The sequence below is a fragment of the Strix aluco genome, chromosome 1 (genome assembly GCF_031877795.1).
Source record: "Strix aluco isolate bStrAlu1 chromosome 1, bStrAlu1.hap1, whole genome shotgun sequence".
Taxonomy (NCBI): Eukaryota; Metazoa; Chordata; class Aves; order Strigiformes; family Strigidae; genus Strix; species Strix aluco.
Window position 1 is genome coordinate 23,563,574 of NC_133931.1, and position 26,251 is coordinate 23,589,824.

The following is a 26,251-nucleotide window of genomic DNA, read 5'->3' on the forward strand; positions in this document are numbered from 1 at the left end:
TTGGCACTTTGGTTAAGCACAATTGGTTATGCTTAATTAGATGAGCAGTAGAGCTCTCTTGAACACATGACAATCTCATAAAAAGAGGACATTTAAAACCAAAAACCATCAATTGTACTGACAGTGCTTGAAGAATTAAAAGCCTCATTCTTGGCACTCTACTTCTAGACAATATTCACAAGTCAGAATTATAAGCCTAAAGAGAGAACCAGAAAAGAGAATTCATAATTGTACTTTTCAAGAAAAAAACTTTATTTTTTTAATTAGTATATGCCTGAGAAAATTTTTCATTAGAACAACATTCTTAATGATATTTCTGCAGTGCTAGTGAGTTTAATATACATTTATATTACATGTGCAAAGAAGGCATTGGGGTATTTGAAAAATTTAAAAGCTTCACCTTGAAAAAAGGAGCTTTGCCAGAATCAAATATAAAACATTAAGTATTGCCTGAAATAAGAAAAAATCATACTGTCCACAAAATGGTTTTACTTTTAGCTTTATAAATATGTCTGTAAACAGAAATAGCTGGTGTTTTAAATAATCTGATTACAAAACTCAGAGTTAAATATTTTTATTGCTAAGTGCAGCCACTTGTTTTCCTGTTTACCACTGTCACTTCAAGGGCCATGCAAACCAGCAGTCCTTACACACACAGAGAAAAAAATAATTGTCTCGGCACTAAAAATTACTTCCTTGTTAATAATTTTAAAACCATACCCATTTATTTAATAATTATTTTTACTCAAAGTGTTTCATGACAAGCTAATATATTGTTCATTGACCTTTGCTGCTAAACTGTACTGCACCAAAAATATTTAAATCTGTTTTGTATAGACAAGGGATAGTGAAGAAACAGATGGCCTGTTTGTCTGAAAAATGTTAATACTTTTTGTAAACTCATTTTAGCAAAGCTATTGCTGACCCGTTTATCTTGAAGACACTTCTTTATCACAAGAACATACAACTCACAAAATGATACAACAACTGATGACTAAAAGTGTACTATCTATCGTACCATCAAGATATTTCACATTATATATATAAAATGTAAAATATATTTTTATATAATTAACACAGTCTAAATAAAATCACTATACCAAATAACACGAACTCTGTTACTGAACACAAAGACATGCATTAAATTCTAAAGATTAAAAATGTATGCAACTACAAGAAAAAAAGAGCAGCAAGTTTTAAATGTGCATATGCTGTCAAAACAAAACAGAATTCAAACAGTCTGGGTAAAGACCCACTTTAACCCATGCAAGTCTGCAGAGTTCATACATCCATTTTATAAACATCAACTATATGCATGCAACCAATAAATTTTAACTTCTTAAAGTTCATAAACCTTTTTAAGGCTCTCAAGATCTTCCAAAGAGTACTGATTAGTCTGGTTTTCTGAAAGTAAATCAAACAGTTGCTGAACCTGTTCTTTTTCACTTTTGCTAAGAAGGGCCAGCACCACCTGAAAAAACAGATTATTTTATAATTAGCACAGGCTGACTGAAAATCATAGTATCTGACAGAGATACAAAATCAGTGTATCGTTTCCTTTTAAGATACAAAAATTTCCTTTAGGTTTCTGTGCAACTGAAGTACACACTCAATCTAGGATCTTACCTTAAATCTTTCTGCTTTGCTCAAGTAGAAAAGGTGTTGATACACAAGGCCAGGATCTTTTCCAATTACGTAATATTCCAACGACTGGATAAAAATCAAAAAGATTTCCCCTTCAAGTTTGTTACTTAGCAGCACTGGCAATTTTTTTGGATCAGTAATTGTTAAAAGATCTGCGCAAGCAGCTTTATCCTTATTGGTATTCACTGCATTTATAATCTGACCAAAGTCATAAGCATTAGATGGTTCAGAAATATGCAGTTTCTCAGAGGTCTTCAGTGGTACACTCGTTTGAACTGCCTCCTTAGAAATAACATGATCAGTCACAACATCTTCTGACGTAGCAAACCGTCGCTCTTCCTGCTCATTAGATTCAGTCACCTTCACAAAGAAAATGGCAACAAACCATATTAATGTGGACATATAGATAACCCGAAGTTTCATAAACTGCATGCATATATCTGTCAATAATGTCACTAAATTAAAGATAGCATTTTACTCTTTGTAAAAGAAAGGCACCTACGTTCTTTTAATGTCCCACTTCCCGCCAGAAGTAGCCCTCTAATCCATCTTTAAAGGTTTGCAGTCAAAAGTGTGTATTTTACATTTCCTTTCACTGCTTGGCACTCCACTGTAGAAAGACAACTGAAGACCACTGGGAGAACGCTAAGGAGGACTGTATACATATATTAAATGTGAAGTTGCAGAAGACAAGCAGAACTGAAGTCAAATCACCAAAGACCCATGTTTCACTTCACTGCTGTGCCTTCAGAATAGTTCACATACACAGCAGCTATGTCAGGTTGCTCTTTGGAGTCTTGCTGTGGAAGGAGAAAGCTTGGCAAGGTCTAACTGCCTGAATACCCACTCCTCCCGAGTTTGTAGTCTGTATTGAGTTTCATTAAGCAGTTGATAGAAAATTACCATGGGTTCAACTACATTTGCTAAAATCCATTTCAAGCTATTAAAGACTTGTGGAATTAGTATAAACTGACTAAAACTCATCACAAGTCTCTACACAGGATGCCAAGTTTTTCAGGAAGTCTGAACATACTGTATTGCATAGTACAGGGGAGCTAGATTAGTCATTTTTGGAAAGTACTGCATTGGGCTTATAGACATTTTGTTCTATCTTTCAACAATAATCAACAATTAGAAACAAACCTGTTTCTAATTTTCCTTACTTTTCTTTGCAGTCTGCTTTCATGGAACTACCTTGTACTACAGCAGATAAGACAGGGAAGGCTCCCTAAGAGGGCAGCTGTAATTAGGACAGTATTATGATAGCAAACAGAAATGCTTCCTGCCCCACCCCTGGAAAAATTACCACTGCCAGTAATGTAGTTAGCTGGTCTCTGAACAATGCAGTCACTTCCCAAACCTCCTCTAAATACTCCCCAGGTCCCTCTGTCACAACTCAGAGCTTAACTAACACTATACCCAGCTTACGCCAATTACATAAAATCCCATGAACTCGTGACAATGTGAAGTGTTTCAATAACACAAATTGCTTCCATATTAATAACTGCAGTTTCCATTATACCACTATTTTGAAATTACATTATCAAATTACAGTGTCACTGTACAGACTGGTAACTATGTGTCGTAACTATATATTTTAAAATTAAAAGGGAAAAGAAACCCATTCTTAAAGGACCAGCAAAGCTACAATCCAAAAATATCAGATGACTGAGAAAATCCTTTCACCGCCTAATTCTACCCAGAACTCTGCAAGGCAAACATTTTGATCCCGTACATAACATTACATCATGTATTTCTTTTATAAGATCCTACAGATGTTTTACCCACTCTTGCTCTTTAAGCCAGGATTTCATTCTTCAGACCAGTAACTTTACTACTAGCACAAGAAGAGCCAGCACACCTGCTGACAAGGTACCTTTGCCAGCACAGGCCCAGAGGCTTCCCAAGTAGCACAGACTTTAAAAGCAAAACTGCTATTTGACAGATGCATTCTGGAGAACAGGTATTTCGAAGTCTAAGCAGTTTTTGTTTACAAGGAGCATATCCTCAAGTTTAGTGCCATCTAAATGTACTTTTTCCATTTCTGCTGTGGTTCTAAATACACTTCAAAGCAGTCCAAGCTTTACTATAGAATGCAATGGACACTGAACAGATCAAATGCAAGAATCCTCCAATATGCCCTCAAAATAACATGAAAAATACAACCCCACCCCAAAAAAAGTAGAGCTAAGAAGTGCAGAACAAAAGCTTTAATATTATCTCTTCAAGTGTGGCTTCTGTACTGCCTGCTTTTAGAAATGAACAGGTTTACCTCTCGTATGGTTATTTTCTTCCTCTTCTTCTTTTGACTGCCAGCTACAGCACCGCTGTCAAGGTTAAGCAGTTGGGTTACCTCTTCTAGTTCCTTTTTTGCTTCAAGAACATTTGGATCTATTAGAAGTACTCTCTTGAAATCGTCAACACTGGCTTGATAATTCTGTAAGTAGAAGGGAAAATAATTTTTTCATAAGCACACCACTAGAAAAATAAATTTGAACTACCATACTGTCCTTTACAATTAAGAAAAATAAAAATGCTAGGATCTTGACATTAAGTAGACAAAAATAATATAAATAGAGACAGTGTAATTTCATTAGAGGGGAAAAAGGAAACCGAGGACAAGTCTGAGTAATTATTTTGCGACTACTTCCGTATTAAATATGTAAAATGAAATAATTTATTCTGAGAAACATATTCCCTGTATCAGAGAATAGGTTACTGGAGACTGCTGCTTTTAAGCGTAATTGCTTACAGTGTAACACTTCTTCAAGATTAATATAATGTGAGTCCATCCACAGTTTATGTACTTGCTTTGCCAATAAAAGAGAGTTAAATAAACTTAGATTAAAAATATACCTAGTCTTCCCGGGCTTCAATCCAATAGACCATCTCTTACAGTTTGAGACGGGAAATTTTTGTTAATACTTGAGATTGGGATTATGTTATGAACTCTGGGATAAACAGGAGTAGAAGGACAAACGCAGCAATAGAGTGTGGCATTAGGTCACAGTTCCTCAATAATCTTGTCATTTATTTAATGTTTTTATTTTAAATTTTGACATTAGGAATTATGATTTTTTTAGAGTAAATTTTCTGGACAAATTTAATAGCATCAACTCTGAGGAGACTGGAACATCACACAGAAAAATCAAGACTCCTTGAGGGCTGGAGTATCAAAAATAAGGATGAAATGTAGCTGTAAACAGTAAAAGACCATGCAGACAGTAAAAGATCAACATAATTTCTTCACGTGAGGAACCTAGTATTTCTTCTTTTCACAAGCAGTATCATAAGGTTACTGTAAGTCATTCATATTATCATGGAAAAAATCCTCATGTACCAGCTGAGGTACTTCCTCAGCATCTCAACTGTAATAAAAGCACTAGTGTACAAGTCACTCATATTCTATTTCCTACACAGAGTATTTTGTTCAATACTTATGACCAGTATTCAAGGCACAGAAACACTGCAGTAAGTCTTTAAGTGAATTGAACTCTGCTATACCATGAAAGAAGAGAACTAGAATTATTCTGCTTTAGCAAATGAATGCAGAAAGGGGGCAGATTGCTTTCATCAGAAAACAGCTACCAATTAAGCTAAACCATTTGAACTACAGATGTGAGGATTCACAACTACAGAGAAATGACATTCTAGAACAGACCTCTGAAAACGATCACAAGGGCCAGCAAATAACCAATCCTCCTGGATTTAAAATTGCAGCCTGCCAGACTTCTCAATAAGAATCATACAAGATGGTCACACCCAAAGCAAGAGACTCGACCATGAACTGTAGATGCCGTCTGGGGTCCTGTGTCCTATGTTACAGGCCTTATTCATCACACAAGCGTAATTTTTTACCCAACTTTCCCTTAACTACATCTCAGTCAATCTATAAAAAAAATCCTCATTTACTACATTAAATTCCACTGCAGCTTCTGTGATTAAACATCTAGATAATTATATACAAATAAAACTTCCCAGCTTAGTTAGGTCTGTGCCAAACTACATGCTTTTAGCTCTTAAAATTTTTCATTACAGAGTCATTTGTCAACCTCAAATCACTTTTGTTGCTTTCTCTGGTTTTACGAATCACTCACATTCCTGGAATTAGTAATAATGAAGGCATTAAATCCAACCACAACAAAACATTTTGGGACTCGCAAACTCAGACTGTTCTGAAGGAACCCATGAACAGTGTTTCAGATTATGTCTTCATTAATACAAAACCAGCATTTTTTTCTAGCATATTCAAAAAAGCAGAAGTTATTTCTCCAGTTCTTGACATTCTTCACTAGTGTGTAATTCTCTTTTTTTGACTGGTAGAATCACTTATACCTTTGCTCATATTTATACTAATTTTTTTATCAACTTCAACAACATAAGGTTACAAATGGTTAATACCAGGTAGCTTGGTACAGTTACAGAAAAGATTTTACACAAAATTAAGACTTTTCACCTTCTTTGAAAATTAATCAAAGCAAACTTTCAAAATTTTACAGCTACTGTAGCAAAGGAACAAATTTATCACAAACAAAAGATCCCATGGTTCCTACAACCTGCATTTGGAATTGTAACATGGGATGAGAATAAGCTAGTATACCACTAAGCACAAACCGGTTGTCCTCAGGTGATTTGTAAGCTGAGAGACAATCATAACTTTTTTTAAGGCATCAAACACAATGGAGGTCTAAGGTAAGTATTCATTTGATGGACACTGCTGAAACTTGGTGGATGCTTGGAGTGATCACCTTCAGTTATACAGAGCAACACAGGAGAAGGCACTTAGGATGCTTGTTTAAAGACATCTGTAAAATTTAAGACAAAGTAGATGATGATAGCTGCCATCATGAGCCAAGAGAAGTGAGAAGCTGGTAACTCAGTACCAGGTAGGAGCTGACAGGCAGGGTAAGGATTGCTATGAAAGAATTATGAAGTGTAGGGGGTAATTAACATCACCGAAGAAAGAGAACCGACAGAAGGATGGACAAATGGATTGACATAGTTCAAGTGATGGAACACAAGTTTTGCAGTCACATTCGGGATGGATATGAGCAATATAAGTAAGTCTGCATTTATGATGATCAGGTAAAAGGATACTCAAATAACTGTGTGCAAGATAAGCACAGTACAGATAACACTGTGTAGATGGAAAGGAAAAGTTTGAGTACCAACACTGTCCACAGAGTGACAAAGCAGATTACTGACGAAGGTTTGTAATATGTTTGGGGAGGGAAGAGAGAAAGAACGAAGGTAATTAAAACTCTAGTTTAATATGACAAGTGCTCAAATATGAGCAGATGCCAGAAGACAGCTTGAGATTTTAGTTTGGACAGATGAAGACAGACTTGGAGAGAATCCATTTGTCATCAGCAAAGAGAGAGTAAACACCTTGACAGAGAAAATAGACTGGGATACCCAGAAGAATATTAGAACATTAGAACAGATTTGAAACTTGCTTAACCAATCTCCAGTCAAACCTAATTTATTTCAATATTCTTGTATTTTCTCAAATTATTACAAGTCAACTTGAAGGTTTTAATGTTGCAAAAATACTTATATACTTTATGTATGCCTAACGCTCTACAAAGTAGTAAATCAGCACCTGCATACTTTGTTTGCATTCACCCATTGACTGCAACTACCTGATTGCCTTTGAAGAGGATAAGCAAGTTTAGAAGTGCTTAAGAATACCTGCCATGTTCTTTTTCCTCACCTGTAATCCTTTGTACGCTAGTGCTCTTCTATAAAAAGCTTTAATATTAGAATCTTCTATCTGAAGAACATGATCACAATCCTGCTTAGCCTCTTCATATTTATACAGTTTCAAGTAACAGAGAGCTCTAACACAGAAAAACAGAATACACTGCAATATAAGTAAATTCTACAGTGCTATAGTGCCAACAGTATCTGACTCATAAACATTAATTACAATACTTCACACAGTTCAGTCTCAATGTGGTATCTTTGAAAGTACATCAAAACCAGTAAATATTAACATCATCACTGGATGGATTTAGAGAGGGTTAATTCCTGCAATAAAAGTCAAAATTCAAGTATGACTAATGCTTGAAGTTAGGCAGATATGTAAGTATTTTAAAAGCAGAGCCTGTGTTAGCATAATATGATAGTATAGTGGTTGATATAGTATAGATTTTATACAGCCATTCTGGGTAAAAAAGTGCTCTAGATTAAATCAGCAATACTGCTTTCTGCACCTAATTATTACTTGGAAGTCTCCTATTCAAGTACTGGCCTAATCAAATCCTTCTTAAGTTTGTGAAAGCTGATAAGAAAGCTGACAAAGAATTATGCTGCAGAATTAGGTCAACCTTTAAAATAATGCTGTTGTATGACCATGTTCCTACTTTTATTTTATCAAAATGTACATTTTCTCTGAATTATTACTCTTCATATTTGAGATACTGCTACAGTTTTTAATTAAAATCATACCAGTATTCTCAAAAAATGCTGCAAAATGCTATGCTAATTATAACTTTTACTATTGCTTACTCCATTTATATAAAGATTTTAAGATATGTATCAGTGACATTAATACTTGCTCCCCTTGGAAAACAATGAGATTTAACAAACAATCAATTTTGTTATTAGAAACAGCCATCAAGTAGGAAAAAAAAAATCCTTTTTTTACAGCAGTGACTGAAGGGATGCAAAACCTCTTCTTTGCTGTGAGAAAACATAACCATTGTCATCCCACAAAGCAGGATTAGATTTTGGATGTTTACCTGTTAGTGTAGATCGTACATTCCTCAGTATTTAACTTCATGCATTCACTGTATTTATTTACAGCTTCTTCATATTTACCCTTTTTTACAAAATCATTCCCTTCATTTTTTAATGTCTTGAACTTCTCCTCAGCTTTCTCACCTACATTACAAAAGGATCACAGTGTTACATAAGAAGGTCAGTTCATTAAGGGTAGCTGAATAATCTACCCAGACTAAGAATAAATGCCTTGCAACTGGAGTATCTTCACCAGTCTGCACATTGCCATTTCTGTCCTAGATCTCCCTGCTGCTCTAGAAAGGCATAAACTATCATATCTACATTTGGCACAACACATACTTCCCCATGCACCAGGGTAACTATTTTACTGAAGATAATAGGAATGCAACAGACAGCTCTATGTTTTCACCTCCTTCTGTCTACCCTTACTGTGTCGTAGAGAGGGACTATGTATCTCCACTGAGATACCAGTTTTATTTAGAATGGTGGAGATTTAATCAGCAGGATTAGAGGCCCTCTAGATCTCCACCATCACACCAAGACAGCCATAATTTCATCTAGTATTCTTTCTGCAAGCAATTGTCTATCACAATTACTATGCTGAGCTGACAATGACAAACAAATCATCACAACGATAGGGGTTAGTGACACATCAGTAATATTCTGTTAATAACCATTTATAAAAGATGATTTGAGGAACCTGAAACCCTAACTATACTTCTCCTAATTAATACTTTGTTCTTCCATAATTGTCTTTCCTTCTAAACTCCACATCATTTGTTGCATATGCTTCTGGGTTAGACCACAATTTTTAGCTACGGTTGCAGTGGAAAACCAATCCTGACCGCAGTTTCACATCTCTGTTGTGAGCAAACATTAATTAGTAACAGAGCTCTAAGTAAATCATAATGGAAAAATCTACTTTTTGTACCTTGCTAAAGAATATGAGCCCCTTGCCAAGCTTCAGATTTTAAACACTGTATATAACCAGATAATTGTAACCAATAATTAAACTCGCTGAGTTTTTATAAAACTGTGGCAGTCTCCTATGCCAGAAAACTACATGTGGACTTGGGGAAAAAATTAAGTAAGGATGTGAAACCAGAACTGATTTATGCAAGAAACACAACTAAATTATAACTCAGGCTGTAAGACACAAAAACCAACAGACAATTGTTGCAAAAAAGTGTCAGCCAAGAGTAAGGTATTAGTACTGACTGAACATTATTGCTGGCATGCTTCCGGCACCAGCTATCACTGTCAGGTCCTGCTAATTTAGTATGGGCCCGAGAAGGCAACCACAGCCTTAGATTCAGCCTTCAGTGAAGAAAATGGTTACACACAGTCTCCATTTAATATTCCTAAAACCAAAGCCTAACCAAAGCCCACTCTCTTTGAAATAGATTGAGATGTGTTTTGCATCAAAATGCTGCAGAGCACACTTCATGAAGGTACTGATGGCCAGTTTTTTTAACTTTCATAATGGGCTAAATATGACCACTACTGTTCTCAGGAGCCGCTTATCTGTGTACTTTTCACTATGATGATCTGCAAATTCTCACAAAGTTACACAAGATTATATAGATTCAAATTTACTACTTAAAAGGTTTAAATAGGTTGGTTATACATTGAAATAAAAATCCAACAAGTTGTACTCTTTATTAACAGAAAAAACCTGGAGTACAATCAGTACAACAAAAAGCACTTTTCAAGCTAAGCATTTATGTTTAATAGCAGCAGTTGTGTAAGATACCAGTTTTCTACTCCATTTACAAAACACAAAAGTTAAACCCAATTGTTGCCCAATCCTTAAGAGTGATGAATCAATGATGACACGTACTGACAAGAACTGTAATGAAAATACTTGTCTCGGGACATTTTAGAAAGTAGAGTAAAATTTTTATCAATTTAATTGAGCTTAAATTATACATCAACATGCCTCATGTTTCTTAAATGAAAAACAATTTTCTGTAGTTTAGTATACACCACACTATTTCAAGTATCTAGAACTATGTCTTCTTCTTGAGAAAAATGTCCAATTCTCATAAACACAGGTATCTGTAAATTGTCTGTCATTTGACATCTGGTACAAATAAATTCAATGCTATCTGAAAGATCAGTTTCAAGTCATTAAATCTGTAGTGCCCAAGACCGTGGATTATTTGAGGATATGCATTATTGCAGTAATGCATTATGGACAGATAACCCTATCACTGCTGCAGATTTGGCCAACAATTCAGTTATGTATTGCAGCCTCCCCTGTGTTAATCAAGGGGAGATGATTTTCAGCAATACTTTTCTTTATATTGAAATAAGCTCAAAGGGGAACCGATTAAGAGTCAAATTAAAAAATCATACTGTTAAGGCCTTTGCAAAAAGAATGTTTAATGTCAACAAAAACTGAATCAGAAAGGTTCCATCACATGATTTACTGGAGGAGAAAAATGGAAACTGCAATGAAGGGGAAAAAACCAAGAAGAAAGCATCCTAAAGGAATTAAGCACCCAGTGCTTGTGTGTAATGTAAACAAGTCCAGAACATCTTTGAAAGGTGACTATTAAACAGGTGCTGTCAAAGTTAGAATCCATCATAAAAAAGAAAAAAATCAATCAGAAGTGTTCTTCTATAGCCCATTTCACTAACCACTGGCCACCTACAAGTCTACCCTTTCTATTCTGAAGATCTTTCATGAACATTTAAATGACACCTATAGATTACACAACTGATTATGTTACTGAGGTTGGGTGTTTGCTTGGGTGGTGGTTTTTTGGGGGAAAACTGTGTTGTAACTGTAGTATGATCTCAGGGAAACTACTGATACTTGTGATAGGACTCAATATACTCCTGAGGAGTATTTTTGCTGTATTTTCTTTTATTTTATATAACTTCAGAAATTACATGCTGAAAACTACATCACTTAGCTTAAAAAAAATTTATTATAACTGTGGCTCCATAAAGCACATTAAACCCAATCATGTAAATGACCATAATCTAACTTGGCTTTTCACAAAGGTCTCTGACAAATATTTTCTAAAGCAGTTTCTTTGACATTATTAAATTGTATTCCTTTTTTCAAATATATTTTGTATATATATTAGCAGTAGCTATACATACGATTCATCTGCGACTGTTCTTCTCTGTTGACATCTGTGGTACTTTTTGACTTATTCTCTGAAATAAAGTCTCCTCCATCCCACCTGTGTAGCTGAGCAGCAACTGGGACAACTGGAATTGGTGGCAGTTTCTGTCTCCAACTGGGACCATCCTGATCTATTAAAGTCTTTGTTATTCTGAAAGAGAAAAGCCCCACAAACATGACTTTTCATATATTTAACTCACACTTTAATAACTTACACCCAAATTAAATAATGCAATGCTCCAATTTTTCAATAAAACAACCAAACAATTATCTGTAAGACTAATTTAAAAAAACATTGTCACAGCAGTCAATGGTACTGCACTTATTTAAGACTTACGACTTCTTCCACTTTCCAGAGTATTTATGCTAGCATTTAGAACACAAGAAGCTGACTTCAGCACAATCTGTAAATATTTAAGTAAATGACTGATTTTGCAACTAAGCTCTAAATGCTGCCTACCACATGCAATAAAGAAATAGGAAAAAAAAATTTATGTATTTATTTTGCTTACTTTTCTCAGCTGCTCATAGGTGTAATTTGTAAAAAGTGTAGATTACAATATCCTCAGACAAAGTGTGGTACTGAAATTTGCCAATGTCAAATGAAACCTCTTACACAACAACTCTCTAAATAACCAGTGCAGGTCACAAAGTAGGTATTACATTGCATTTTATAGAACAGTCAGAAATTCATCAACCAATCATTCTTTATCCCCATTTAAAAATCCAAAGAAAATATATAAGATCTGCTTAGTCTTTCTTAAACCAACACATGTATATATGTCAACTATTTCCATACACGAGAGATTCAATTCAAAATCCATTCAAGTGGAAGTTTCCCACTGATACATTTTGGAGAACGACATAAGTAAACATAATGAGTAAAGCCATATAAGACTTCATGGTTCATGTTTTTTTTTAAAAAAACCAAAAAATATTAATAAATTATGAGAATAATAGTGAGATAAACATCTTCTAATCTCAAAATGAGCTTAAGAGTCAAGTACGGCTGGTGGTAAGTCTAATACCTGCTTCAACAAAGGAAAATTCTGCATTGAGTAGCAAAGCAAGTCACATTGATAGTATGGCCAGTAAACCTGAATTTTGTCTATTAAGTACATTTCCATCTAACACAGGTGTAAAAAACTTACTACAGGAATACACATCACAAAAAAAATTAAGAACCTTGAATGTGACATAATGAGATAGAACAAGCATAAATTACCCAATCAAGTTTTCTTGCTCAGTTTTGATCTTTTTAAATATCTGAATAACAGCTATTAAAAAAGAAAGGGGGCCCTGGTATAATACTATGGCAACAGAGTTAGAGCACTCAGGACCAAATTCTTTTCCCATTAGGGTCTGATAGAAAAACCAATACAAGAAAGAACACCTGTTCTAACCTTCTTTACTGTAAAACAGAAATTACCAAAATATTTTAATGAACGGTGTAGACTAAAAAGACTGTTTGTAGAGCTATATAACGTGTGATTTTATGTATTACCTAAAGCTGCATGAAACATACCATTTCTTGTATTTTTGAATTGAAAGTAAATTTCTTCATACACATAGTATCACATTTTGTAGTATTATCTAGTTGCTTTATTTGTTTTCTAAGTGAACAATAAGAATATTTTCTGTGTGTTAGCTGCATATGCCCTTCCAGGGGCTCTCATCTACCTGTATCATTCCTAAGCAGTATTTTACAGGACATACCAACAAAGCAGCTTGTCCAAGTTCTGTTTTGCTCTAATTTTAATAAAACTTTAGGTTTTTAATGATAGCCTGAATTCAATTGTTAAGAAAAATGTGGCACATAATCACGAATTAAAACAGCCCCAAGATTTACTCAGGTTATTTTATTAGAGAACAAAATTGTATACTTCATATTAAGAAGTCAATTCATTATGTTTAGGTATTTCCCATGGAAAGTAACTGAATAATTCTGCAGTAAACCACAGTCCTGTAGACTTCTGTTTAATTTTTCTCCATTTATCATGATGGGCTTAAAAAGTTGGGAGAAAAAAACCTGATCTAATTCATCAAAATCAACAGAAAGAATCTTGCAGTATTTGACTATCAGTCAACTTCTTGTAATATAATAATCTAAGCATAGTCTTTGCAAAAATGCATACCTGCACAGGTATCTCATGAAAAAGCTGGAACAAATATACTCATTCCCCACCACCAACAACCTAACTTAACCCAACAATCCTGCAGTTTTGGAGTTCATCACAAATTTACTTGTACAGTACACTCATGTGGGACTTTGTAATAAAAGCCCCCAAGTTATTTAATGCAATTTGCTAACTGATATTAAAGGAGACAACTGGAATGAAACTTCAATTTAGTAAATGGAAATGCATAAACATATTTCCCCACATTAGAGCTTCTGTATTTCTAACAGTGAACAGCAAATAATAAAACACTGACTCAAGAGGAAATTAAAATACACAAAAGTAGGAAATTCACTGATGTTCACAAAGGTAGGAAAATGACACTGATTAAAAGCGTGCTTGAAATGCATTTTCCTGTGACTTGGCACACACCATTAAAAGAAACAGTCCTTCCAATTTATCCAAAAATCACCTCAGGATAACCAATAAAAGACACAATTCAACATCATCTAATCAACATGATAAACACTCAAATAACTGTTTATACTTATTTTCAATTGACTTTTCTTATAAGTATGTACTTACATTCTTAATTATTTCCTTTCGATTGCAAAATTATCAGGTAAAGGCTATAGATTAAAAATTCTACTTGTCTGTTATGTGAGAATTATTAGAAATACCAGACTGAATACCCATTCAATTCTAAGATTTTTTTGAAAGCCTGATTAGTTATGTAAGTACAGAAAGACAAGCTGTAACATAATTTATCAAATCCACCCTCAGACACAAGAAGGATGATGAGTTTTTCCTGTCAGCTTCCTACAGCATCACCATCCAATTTCCCACAGGAACTTAAAGAAATCCTCCAATAACAGCAGGTTGTTAAGATCTGATACTCCTAATATAAAAGAAAAATAAATTACATTTTGGGGTTGTCCCTTTAAGTTAAAAGGCAGTAGAGGAATTACCATTTCTGTTAAAATTCATTTTTAAAAAGGTCTCTTACTTTGGAAATGAAAATGAATACTTTGTTAAACAATTGCAGTGTAATTCATAAACGATAAAATATTTTAAAATAAAATATAGAAAAAGTTCAATTACGCAGGAGGTCTATGCTTTAGAAACTAAGAATTTGCAAGCAAAAATGAATTACCAGCAGAAGAGAAGAAGGAAGAAGCAGCTGAAATAAGGTGATGGGTTGCCAGGGAGGAAAGAGTAATGAGCAGTGAAGCTAAAAACATAAGGAAGGCCTAGAGAGGAGAAAAGGAAGAGTGTTAAGGGGAAAAAAGGGAAATAAGCTTATTACAAAGCAAGTTACAAGTCAAGGAGAAATATGAAAAGAGTATCTGCACATAAAGTAAGCCAAGAAGTTTTAAAAAAAGTATAATAACCACACAGATACCAGGACGAGCAGTTATCTCACCGATCCAAGTGCTCTATTATTAGCGTAGATGCAGGACATCAGTAACAATTTGTTGTGTTATCAAAAATAAGACTTCTAAGAGGAGACGATAAAGCGTCTTGATCTGCTTTGGCCACCTCTGATCAGTTAAGCAGAATTTAAAGATATTATGGACTTTTTAATGAAGTAATAATGCAAGTGCTCATGGCCTTGCCTTAAAAAGAAAAAAAAGCTACTAGATTCCATTGTTAAAAGCCACATGCATGTGGGTGCCTGCTCAATGACTAATGGCTGTCCTGCTTTCATAAATACTTTTTTTGCCCGTTAAAAAGGAAAGGAAAATCCTATTATTCACGCACTTAAGTTCTTACTATACGTTAATGAGAATGCAATTACCGTTGTGAGTATACACTAATTTTACACTATTAAAATAAACTACAGAAACTGACACATTGCTATTAGCAGCAAGAATTAATGTTGGAAGTATTAACACTTAAGTTAAAAATAATATTCAAGTATGTTTTTTACACCTCCAAGCTTTGTAGCCAGCCGCTGTATCAAGCTACTTCAGTGTTTCCACAACTGCAGTATACTGAAGCATTCACACAACATAAATCTCCAACTGCCACAGGAAGAGTGATAATATGAAAAGGAAACAGAAATGTCAGAGGAAAGGTATGGACCTTAAAGTATTGTTTTATATGGTATCAAATACAAGTTAGGAAAGAAAACAAGTCGAATCACCAATAAAAAAAGCCTTTAAAACACTACATGTTTAAAACAGAAAGTGACCTACTGGTGGCAGAGGAAAACTGTGAAGCTATGGGAAAACAACTAAGTGACACAGCCAGTCCTCCAGTTATAACGCACTAGTTGTGACGACCCTGCCTCTGAGAGATACAGAACAGAGGGAGCATGTAAAATGACCAAAACTGAATTCTACTTTTCTATTTGGACTGATACCAGAAAATTTGTAAGTGGAGTTACCTATTAGCACTATCATTTGCTGCTTGGATGCTGCTGTCTATTTGTAGGACTGTTTTATAATCAATGTATGCCTGTCGATACCGCTCCATAGACTCATTTGCCATTGCTCGTCGTAGAAGAGGCTTAAGGGAAAATGGCTGAAGCTCCAGAGCTCTAGAGAAAACAAAAGAAAAATGCAGGATTGAAACAGAGTAACTGAAATAATATTAATAAAACTATTTTATGATATACACAACTATACGTAACAACTTCGTGCTTTCAGTTGGGCCTTACAGTAACATAACCAAGGAAATGGGACTAGGTGGTTTATATTAATACCCTAAATGACATGCAGTTGTGAAATCGTTAGTGCTTTTACTACAACTTACTCTACTCATATTCCAATCTTCCATCTGGAAAACTGCTTTCATCACCAAGAAAAGATTAATGTAATGACAGCTGTTTAAGAGCAAAAGCTATTTTTTTGAAATCCCTATAGATGTAGGCATGATTTAAGTAAATGGCGCTTTTGCCTACATGATTTTCAGTTCTTCTTCCTTACATGGAAGTATGCACATAACAAATACATTTAGTAAGACATGAATATACACCTGACTTTTTTTTGCTTTTAGGTTTGTACCTGTCTTTTGTCTGTCTACTCTTCTGATTGTGTGTCAACACTGAGCTCAATCCCCAACACTGTACAATCAGAACTCCTTCCAAACACTATGCGCTTTTCCAGAAATATAAAGAAGCAGTCCACAAAGCCTTTATTTATGAAAGACTACCTTCTATAAATCAGTTATTCTTGCTATAGAGAAAGAGAGATAAACTTTTAAATACTGAAATTAAGATAAGACTAGCCAATTAGATTTCACAGAATCATAAAGCAATTCAGTTTGAGAGGTCCCTAGTCCAACCTTCTGCTACAGTAGGGTCAGCTCTGAGATCAGACAAGGTTGCTCAGCTCTCTATCCAGTTGGGCCTTTCAAACCTCCATGGGAACCTCTGTACAACACCTCTGGGCAACCTGTTGCAATGCCCTTCACTGTTCATGGGGAAGAGGTTTCTCCTAATACATAGTCTGAAGCTTGTGTAGTTCAATTTTTGCCTGTTGTCTCTGGTCCTCCCACAATGCACTGCCAGAAAGAGCCAGGATCCATTCTCTTGATAATCTCCTCACAGGTACCGACAGGCTGCTGTTAGGACCCCCGGAAGCCATTCTTCTCTAAGCTGAACAAACCCAGTTCCCTTGGCCTCTCCTCTCCAGGCAAGTGCTCCAAAGCTCACAACCAGCCCAGTGACAATTCACTGAACTTACTCCAGTTGATCACTATCTTTCTTGCACTGGGGAAGCAAAAAACCAACACAGTTATACGTGTTGTTTAACAAGTGTTGAGTACAAGGGGATAATCACTTCCCTCAATCCACTGGCTGTGCTATTTATTAGCCCAGGAGGCTGTTGGCCTTCTTTGCTATAAATTGGCTTTGCACCATTAGTCCTTCTAAAGCTAAAGAAACCATGATTTCTAGAATAAACGTTTCCAATTTCCATTTCATAAATATTTCCAACATTTCATTTATTTTTATGTTGCTGAATGCATTTGAAAACTAGAGCAGTGCTCAACATCATAGCCCCTACAAAACCTGTGCAAAAGTGCCTGTCATTCTGTAACTTAGAATAATATTAATGCAATTTCAGTTTCCTAACATCAAGAATGAAGAAAAAAACAACCATAAATAAATTAAGGGGAAGATGTCACTGCTTGAAGAATACCATCAGTGGGAATGGAAAACTGTATTTCCAGGGTAGAATACAAAGGTAATCCAGCCAGAGACCAAAGCCACACTACAGTACTAAATAAATTAAGATTAGTGCATAGGAGCCCTACTTCACGCTCTGTAACAAAAATCAAAGGCACTCCAAATCAGAGTCTTGAGACAAAGACAGATCCAGCCGAGGGTTTTTCATACACTTCTAAGACCTCAATAGCTAAAACTTAATAAAAATGTTCAATACTTACTTTTATATCACGAATATAAGCACTACACCATTTTTTACTTTGAAATCAAGTAACCTATTTGTAGATCATCCTTTATGTTGTGTTGCCTAGATAAGATTTAATTCACATTGCCTAATCCATGTGTGTTTGCAGTTTTGCAGTTCTGCTTCCCAGTCTCTAAATTATTTCTACTTCTGTTGCGTTCACTAAGCATCACGGATCCTTGCATATCCAGAAAATATGCATGACATTAAGGACACTGTCATTAAGTAATAAGAAAATAAGCTTCCAGTTGGTAAGAATACAAAACCCCAAACCTTTGTATTACCAATTTCAGTTGAAATTTTACATATTTCCAACCTCCTGAATAGAAAAATGTGATGGCTGTTACATATGCCATCTTGTTTTATCATCCAGCTGGTCCTGCATCTATTTTAACAATATTGTTAACAAGTTAATTTTTTCAGATCACATTTTTGGAAAACTTTTCTGTCACTTAGAATATATACAGTAAGTCAAATATTTAGTTAATACAAATGTACATGCATATTTTATTTTTAGTTCTCAGTCATTTTTTTAACAGTTGGTTTGTGCTGTAAAAAACCCCAACTTAGTAATTAATATGATTTTTAATTGTCTTGGGATCCTTTTTTGCACCTTAAGCCTCAGTCTTACTAACCCTATCTATGAAAATATAAAAAAAGACACCTAGAAATACTGTAATAATTTGGTGGAAGGCATTGTTTGGAAGTTATTGAAGGTTTCTGATCTTCTCTAACTCCTTCATCCTTAAAAGCCACAATTAGCAGAAAGGATTTTAGCTCAATTTGTGAGTAGTTGTAATTAGTGTTTATAACTATGCCAAGTATGTATTAAAAAAAACCAAACCAAAACAACAAACCAAATACAAAGAACACAAACATATACACCATACACATGCTTGAAAGCAATATCCAACACCGTGATAAGCATCTGGCTTAAGAGAGCTTTTACGTGTAAGTTACTACAGACCATCACTGAAGTAAGTCTGCTTTTATATTAAAAATTTTAATTCTGCTATGCATTTCTGTGTACACAAGAAGCCTAACAACTGTCCTCACACAGTGAAACAGTAGGTTAAAAGTTACTCCTTCCCCAGGTTCCATGTGCTTGTTTACATAAACTGACAAAGATATCTGTAATTTAGATAGATCAATTTCAATATTCAATAAAGTCTGATTCCCTAAGTCAAACTGCAATAACAATGTATCAGTTAAATGTTTAATCATCATCAGGAATGTTGTTGCTCTACACAGGAGGTTGCAATTTACCTGTTACAATCATGAATGCAGTCACTGCAGTTCCCTTCTTTGAGGTAACACGCTGCTCTGTTTGAGTACAAGATACTTAAATCATCTGGACTTTGTTCTCCTAAAAGAAGTTACAGTTAAAATCAAAGACCATCACTAAAATGACATTCAAAAATTAAAGACTTGCATACTGTTAAGTTGCACTGCAGTGATGCAGTCTGCTGACAACGCAAAGCTGTAAGGAGCTTTCCTTTATCATGTCACCTAGAATATGTAATTATTCAAACACATAAATAAATGCAAACGGTTCTGCCGCAAGGAAGTTAAAATATTATTTCACTCATCTTCCTATATTTTGTGTCACATGAACTGTCCTCTACTGAAATGACAAAGAATTTACTCCACAATAACTCCTGCCAAAAATCCAGGGATAGGCTAGGTTAGTTCATTTGTAGTTCCTTTAAATAATCTAAACAACAATCCTAGATTTAAGCGTAAGGTATTACACTTACCTAGACCAGTGACATATTCAATTGCTTCCGAGTATTTGAGCACAGCTTCTCCAAATTGTCCACTCTTAAATAACTCGTTTCCTTCACCTTTCAGTTTTGCTGCAGCAGGAGGAAGTGAAGTGGAACTGCCATCACCAGCCGACTGAGACCCTGCTACATGCGAGCTGGAGATCTCAACTTCAGGGCTTTCACTCTTTTGACCACTGTGTAAATAGCCATTAACTTCACCTCCATGGTCTGACAAATGCTTTTGTGGTTCTTCCTCTGATGTGCCTTTTTTTAATCCACTCTCAGTGGATTCCTTCTGCTTCTGTGTCTCTCTGTCCTCTGCCTTACTGCTGCCTCCTTTGCTATGAAACTTTCTCTGCACGTTCCCCATAGCAGCCTCCTCGGTAGCTGCCTCTCCTCTTACTGGCACACCAATTTCTACAAGGAAGTTAATGAGCTGAGTTAGAGCTTGCATCATCAGAAGAAACTATCGTCCTGGCAAAAGAGGGGTGTACAGCCAAAGAACACGGTACCAAATGCTTCAGGCATCCTAATGTTACGAAGATTTGCCCCAGAAAACACTTCCAAGAACACAGACAAATTCCTACTTACAAGTAACTTGCAATTATTACTGAGAAGGTGTTACTATGAAATCTCATTTCTCCTTGCTGGGCACACTGTGAACCCCTGTTCTGTAGTGTCAGAATGGTACAGAGTTCACCTTGACATTAACTCTTTAAATACTGGCTGTTACAACACTGATCCTTTTGATTTCTCATGACCAAATCAAAATGCTTGCATGTTAAAATTAGAACACACAGCTAACAAATCAGTAATGTTGCACACTTCAAAACTCTCCTCAAAAATAATACAGAATAGGAGGGATAAAAGCTTATAAATCATTCTCAAAAAGGTTTAATTTAAAGATAACGTCAAAAAGCCTTTTATAGATACTTCTGATCATTCCACTTTCACTATTATTTATTAAAAATTTAATTAGGAAAAATCATACAACAAGGGTATCAGATATTAACATATATATATTTCTTATTCACCTGAATTTCTAACAGATTACCATCACAGTATTCAAATACAGATTTCTGCAGAGAGCCTAACTCTTGATACTACCAGTCACACAAAGGCAACTCTGTGTTTGGGTACTATTAAGATGCTGGGGTTTCACCTTCCCTTAACTCGATGTGTACATCTGTCCAACAAAATTTTTTCATGCCTCACATATTGGACTGATACTTCCAGTTGACTCAAACTAAACCTCTGAAGTTGACTGAATATGCATGAACTCCAGGTTGTTCCAAATCACAGAAATTTTTTTTTAATGAACAAAATGTTACTGAAATCAAACTGAACAGAATGAGAAAGCATAGGATTTTTAAAAACAGTAGATTCTCTAGTGCCTAATAGACAAAAGCTCCAACTGCCTCCTTCCTCGCTGCGGTCTCTCTTTTGAAATACCATGTTTAATAGTAAGCTCATACTCCACAGTGGGAACAATGATAGGATAAATCTACCCACACAGACATTTTTATAAAACTTAAATTATTTTATTTGAGACTTTCATCCATCCATCCATCCAATTTGGCAGTGCCAAATATGCCAAAAAGGTTTAAAGTCTATTTGGTAGGGAGGATGAGGGTAAAAGGCTAGTTGGGCAGATGAGTGAAGACAGTAGTAGTATAATAATAATTTCCTTAGGATACATGCTAAAATACTTTCATTTTACATCCACCAAAACAGAGAACACTCCCTATACCTTCTAGTAAAAAAAAAGGAGAAAACCATTTAAAATACCACAGACAAACAGGTGATAGGACAGGTTTTTAGAAAACACAGTGAAACACTCTTGAAGAGCATCCCAACTAATAGAGACAAAGCAAGAAAGGCAGATAATGTGTGATGTGAATGTCGTTAATGTCAATGTCACACACAGGAGAAAATTTCCCGAAGATGAAGTGCACAGAACCAATCCTGGATTATACAGGAAACATTTATAGCATTTGGAGTCCCCAAAAAACAGGAATACGCATAGTTAACTTGTTTAGCTGTCAGGTTATGCTAATTGCCTAAATATTTCCAGACTGAGTAAATGCCCTGCACAAAGTTGTACAGATATATTTCTCAAATCTACTTTTGTCTTTCAGTTTCAGTGTTTATAACATAAACAATATTCCTGTATTGGTCTTTACAGAGAAATGTATTCTTGAAAGCAGTATTCTGGACTTGCCTTAAAAAAAAGAAAATCAGCACTTAGGAACTTTTCTTAACCCCCCCCCCCCACTCTAGATACATTATAAATGCCAAAGAAAAGTTAAAGGAAGGTACTGAAAAGTATGGACAGGATTTTGACCAGAATGACAACAAATACAAACTAGAAAAAATTTTAATTCATGTTACCACTAAAATAACAAACTTTAAATGGAAGGACTGTCATAAAACAAAAGCTACTGAATACTCCAAAAGGAATATTTGAAGGTGGGGGTTTTTTTAATTGGATGACATTGTCTTTCATTTAAAATTAATTTCCAGCTACACAAAGTGTTTATCCTCCAAAAGCATGGCACAAAAATAATGGTGGCAGAATGAAAAGCAACATATGTAAGCTTAGTTCATGGTGAATTCACCTATTATGAAGCCAGGAAACATTTTCAAGTCTTTTATCTGCTCTGGACTAGCTACATATGCAGGCAACTGGAATGGTCCAGATCTCCACAGATTAATTTTTAATAATTTTGAATAATTTTTTGCCACACATGGTCAGCAAATATCTGTTTTATATTATGTGTTCTTGGTTTAGATGACTGAGATTGTACCTGGATTTTCTGTGCCAGAACATGTAACGAACAGACTTCTCAAATAACTCTGATCTCTGACTGCTTAGGAGCAGTCTTTGTTTATAAAAAATGAACAAAGATTTACTGGTCAGCATTTATACTGACACTGTAATTGAGAGTTTTTCTTAACTTCAGGATATGCATTACAAGTGCAATTCTAGAGTGAATTTTCAATGCTGTTTATTTTAACATGATCTCAATTTTCCTATTGCAAGCTTGCAATAGAGCCTAAAAGCCACAGTAGGTTGGGCCCCATTGTGCTACACGCTATACAAGTTAATTATAAATGAGAGTTCCTTCTTCAGAGGGTTTACAATTCTAAAAAATCAAAAATAGCAAATGAACAAGCACACTGGAAAGAGGCTCAAGGAATACAGAATAACTATTGTATCGCGTAACAAGGTGGCCAAATGTCCTCATACAAGAACTCATCAATAAGGCTTCTAACCATAAGGAGAACAGATGCAGTCAATTATTCAAGGCTACAGTGGCAAAGTATCTTCCTACTACAGTAAAATTCTAGTCACAGAGATTACTACTTGGATAGGTGCGAATTCATATATGGCATAAAGGCCAAGTGAGCAAGGATACAGAGCAGCCAGTAAGTATTAACCAACAGTTAACATGTCAATTATCTCGGAGCCTCAGTGGTAGAGCAGAAAGCAATACCAGGAATGCCGAAAATAATACAATGGCAAGCACAACTGATTGCTTGAGTAGGAAAGAGCTCTAATTGTCTCCTACCCAATATGCTTTGCTTCTCAACAAATAAGAAACTTCAAAATGCAAATCTAAGACACTACTCACTGTTCTCTGAAAAGTCATGAAATATTAACACATCTGTTGAAGAATTATCTGTAACATCAAATAAATGTTTCATTATTCCACATGGAATAATTCAAGAAAAAGTAAAAATGTAAAGACAAAGAATCCAGTCTTATTTGGAGATGTCAATTTCATAAAACATGCTTAGAAAATCAACAGGAGAAATTCAGAGTGTGTTATCAACCCCTGTTTGTTTTGGAAAGCTGTAAATCAGTCATTATGATGACAGCTCTGTTTATTTAAGGGCAGAAAGCTCATTACTTCAGAGAAACCATGATACATGGTCAAGACTAGCTGAGAACACAGTACATAATTCACCAAGGATGCAGAGAGGGTTTTCATACCTATTCAGCTCCTAACAACTTTCCCAAAAAAGGACAAACTAGTGAAAGAAAACAGAGTCACAAGATAGTGCACTGATATAAGGAGATGATCTTCAATCTAAGAATGGTTCTAAATCATGGTACTGTCATGTTCAATGACAAAGACCTTAGTTTGGTGCTATCAAGTAGAAAACAGACTGGAAAAAAAAAATCACAAAATAATTCTCTGTAGCTAACTGCTACGGCATCAAGTAAATTTAATACCACATAGGCAGTGAAACTAGAAGTCAGATGAAGGATTTAACACAAAGGAAAAAGAGGTGCTCTTATGCTTCAATACCAAGTGTCAGTGTACAAAACCAGCAATCTCAAGGTGCACAAAACAGCAGGACACATAAAAAATTTTTTTAAATTATATATCCTGAATTGGGACAAAGGTTTCATCCAGAAGAATAATATTCTCTTCACCTCTAAAGTGTAATAAATAAACCATGCACAAAGAAAACACTCTCTAGGCAACGTATTTTCCCATGGTCAATTCACAAATTGTATGTTAAGAGGTTTCTTGTATGTGCTCGAAGTACATCTTTTAAAGAGAGATCTGTTGTCAACTTCAGCAATAACAGGTTGAGAAATAATAATTTTAAAGCTAACTTAGACTTCATTTGTTTAAATGCACTCTCCTTTTAATGAACAAATATTTACCAAATTTCAGAACTGTTTACTATGATTTTTTTAAAGTATTGTAATAGATCAAGTAAATACCATACAATTCAGCAAACTTTTATGAATTAAAGGGGGCTATTTAAGATATATTTATTTACCTTTACACCATATTTATCACTTGAGATTGTAACTTCTATAAACGTGTCAAAATACCAGGTTCTTTGTCAAGTACATGCATGATTTTTAGTTTTTACAGTGCCTGAATACTAGTCTTTAGTGTCTAAGACGTAAGCAATTTTCTGTTACCATTGTACAAAAAGGATTTCATTTACTTTTGCTTTCAGTTACATAGACAGTGAAGAAGACTATTTAGGCTGTTTTGTTCAAAGCTGAGAAATCAACTCTTCAGAGGTAAAGAAAACAAAAAATAATTTTGTTGTTTTTCTTCCAGTATCTAAATTATAAGTTTAGTAGGAATGCATGAGGCTTACCAGCTAGAACGTGAAATAAATGTGTGACTACATGACTGGACTACATAGACTACTGGACTGACTGTGACTACATGACTAGATGTATAGAGAAGAAGTGTAAGATGCTTAGTCTCCTTATTGCTGTTAGGTTCACAGAACAGATCGTATTTATTCAATAACTGAACCGATTTCATATTTGTTTCCATTTGTACTTGAAAACAGAGAGTAATCTATGAAGATGCTTGCCTCCTAAATCTCAAAAATACTTAAGTATATCACATGAACACATGTGACATTGACGTCAGTTGACAATCTTCCCTACATTTAAAAGCCTAACCTTTCATCAATGGAACGCGAGTCTTCCTATGAAGCTAGAAGGCATTTAGTCATCTGAACGCTCCCAATGGAAAGCAACCCCAAATTAACTAATGTTTAAGGCTAGAGACATGATCCATCCTTTCTTCCAGGGTTTTGGCTGAGGAGACTTAGTGGATACCTACTGATTTTGAAAAACCTATTTTCCTTAAATTTCTGTGTAAATAATGCATTATTAAATCACATGTGTGTAGGCAGAATTAAGTTGGAAAACCCACAGACTGATTTAATTTCAAGATAAAGAACTACATAGGCCATGGAAAACACAAAAGTCACAGTTGTCATGTCACATTACCTTAAAGAACCAACAGGAAGGAGAAAGGGTGGAAATAAACCTAGGGATGTTATTCTGTTGCATGGTGGAGCCCAGATATGCAGCTGAATCTGAGAGCAACCTGCCAGTGCAACCTCAATAGTCCCTGCTGCCTCACTGCCTCCTACAAGTCATGTATGCTGATTATGCCAGTAGCTTCATCTCAGCAGTCTTGCAGTGAGTCACACACTAATCCACGAATGGGAGATTTCAACTGCTTGTAAACTACACACAGTACAAGAATTACACGTTGTTTAACTCCAGTAGAGACTTTCAGAGCACATAGATGATCTTTTACATTAAAAAACAAAAAAAGGATTGATCATTTTCAAAACAAACAACATCAAAAAAATAGAACTACATGCCACTTGATCATTTTTACACCCTTTGATCCAGTGAATGGAGGAAAAACACAGAAGAAAAATGTGATGGTGGGAAGGCATAAGAGCTGTGCAAGAGAAAGAGCCAAAGGAACACAAAATGTTCTCTAACACCAGAAGAAATTCCCAACTGGGTCCACATCAAAGGATAGGTATAAAATTACATAGGACACAGGGAAGTAGGTGATTTATAGCAACATTTTCCATCTGCATCTGTTATACCCTTTCTAGAAATAAATCCAAAGA

At 35.2% G+C, this 26,251-nt stretch overlaps 1 protein-coding gene across 2 annotated transcripts in view; it reads right to left on the bottom strand.

Moving 5' to 3' along the window:
* Positions 1–228: 228 nt before the first annotated feature.
* The window catches only part of SPAG1 (sperm associated antigen 1), a 46,272-nt gene continuing 20,249 nt past the window's right edge, over positions 229–26,251 (bottom strand). For both annotated transcript variants that reach the window (XM_074814929.1, XM_074814938.1), the window contains 9 exons: positions 19,817–20,242; positions 19,326–19,425; positions 16,034–16,186; positions 11,503–11,678; positions 8,388–8,529; positions 7,358–7,484; positions 3,917–4,081; positions 1,627–2,004; positions 229–1,471 (listed from right to left, as the gene is read on the bottom strand). In XM_074814929.1, coding sequence (XP_074671030.1) covers positions 1,340–1,471; positions 1,627–2,004; positions 3,917–4,081; positions 7,358–7,484; positions 8,388–8,529; positions 11,503–11,678; positions 16,034–16,186; positions 19,326–19,425; positions 19,817–20,242 — 1,799 coding nt within the window. In that variant the 3' untranslated portion in view covers positions 229–1,339. The remainder of the gene's footprint in view (positions 1,472–1,626; positions 2,005–3,916; positions 4,082–7,357; positions 7,485–8,387; positions 8,530–11,502; positions 11,679–16,033; positions 16,187–19,325; positions 19,426–19,816; positions 20,243–26,251) is intronic.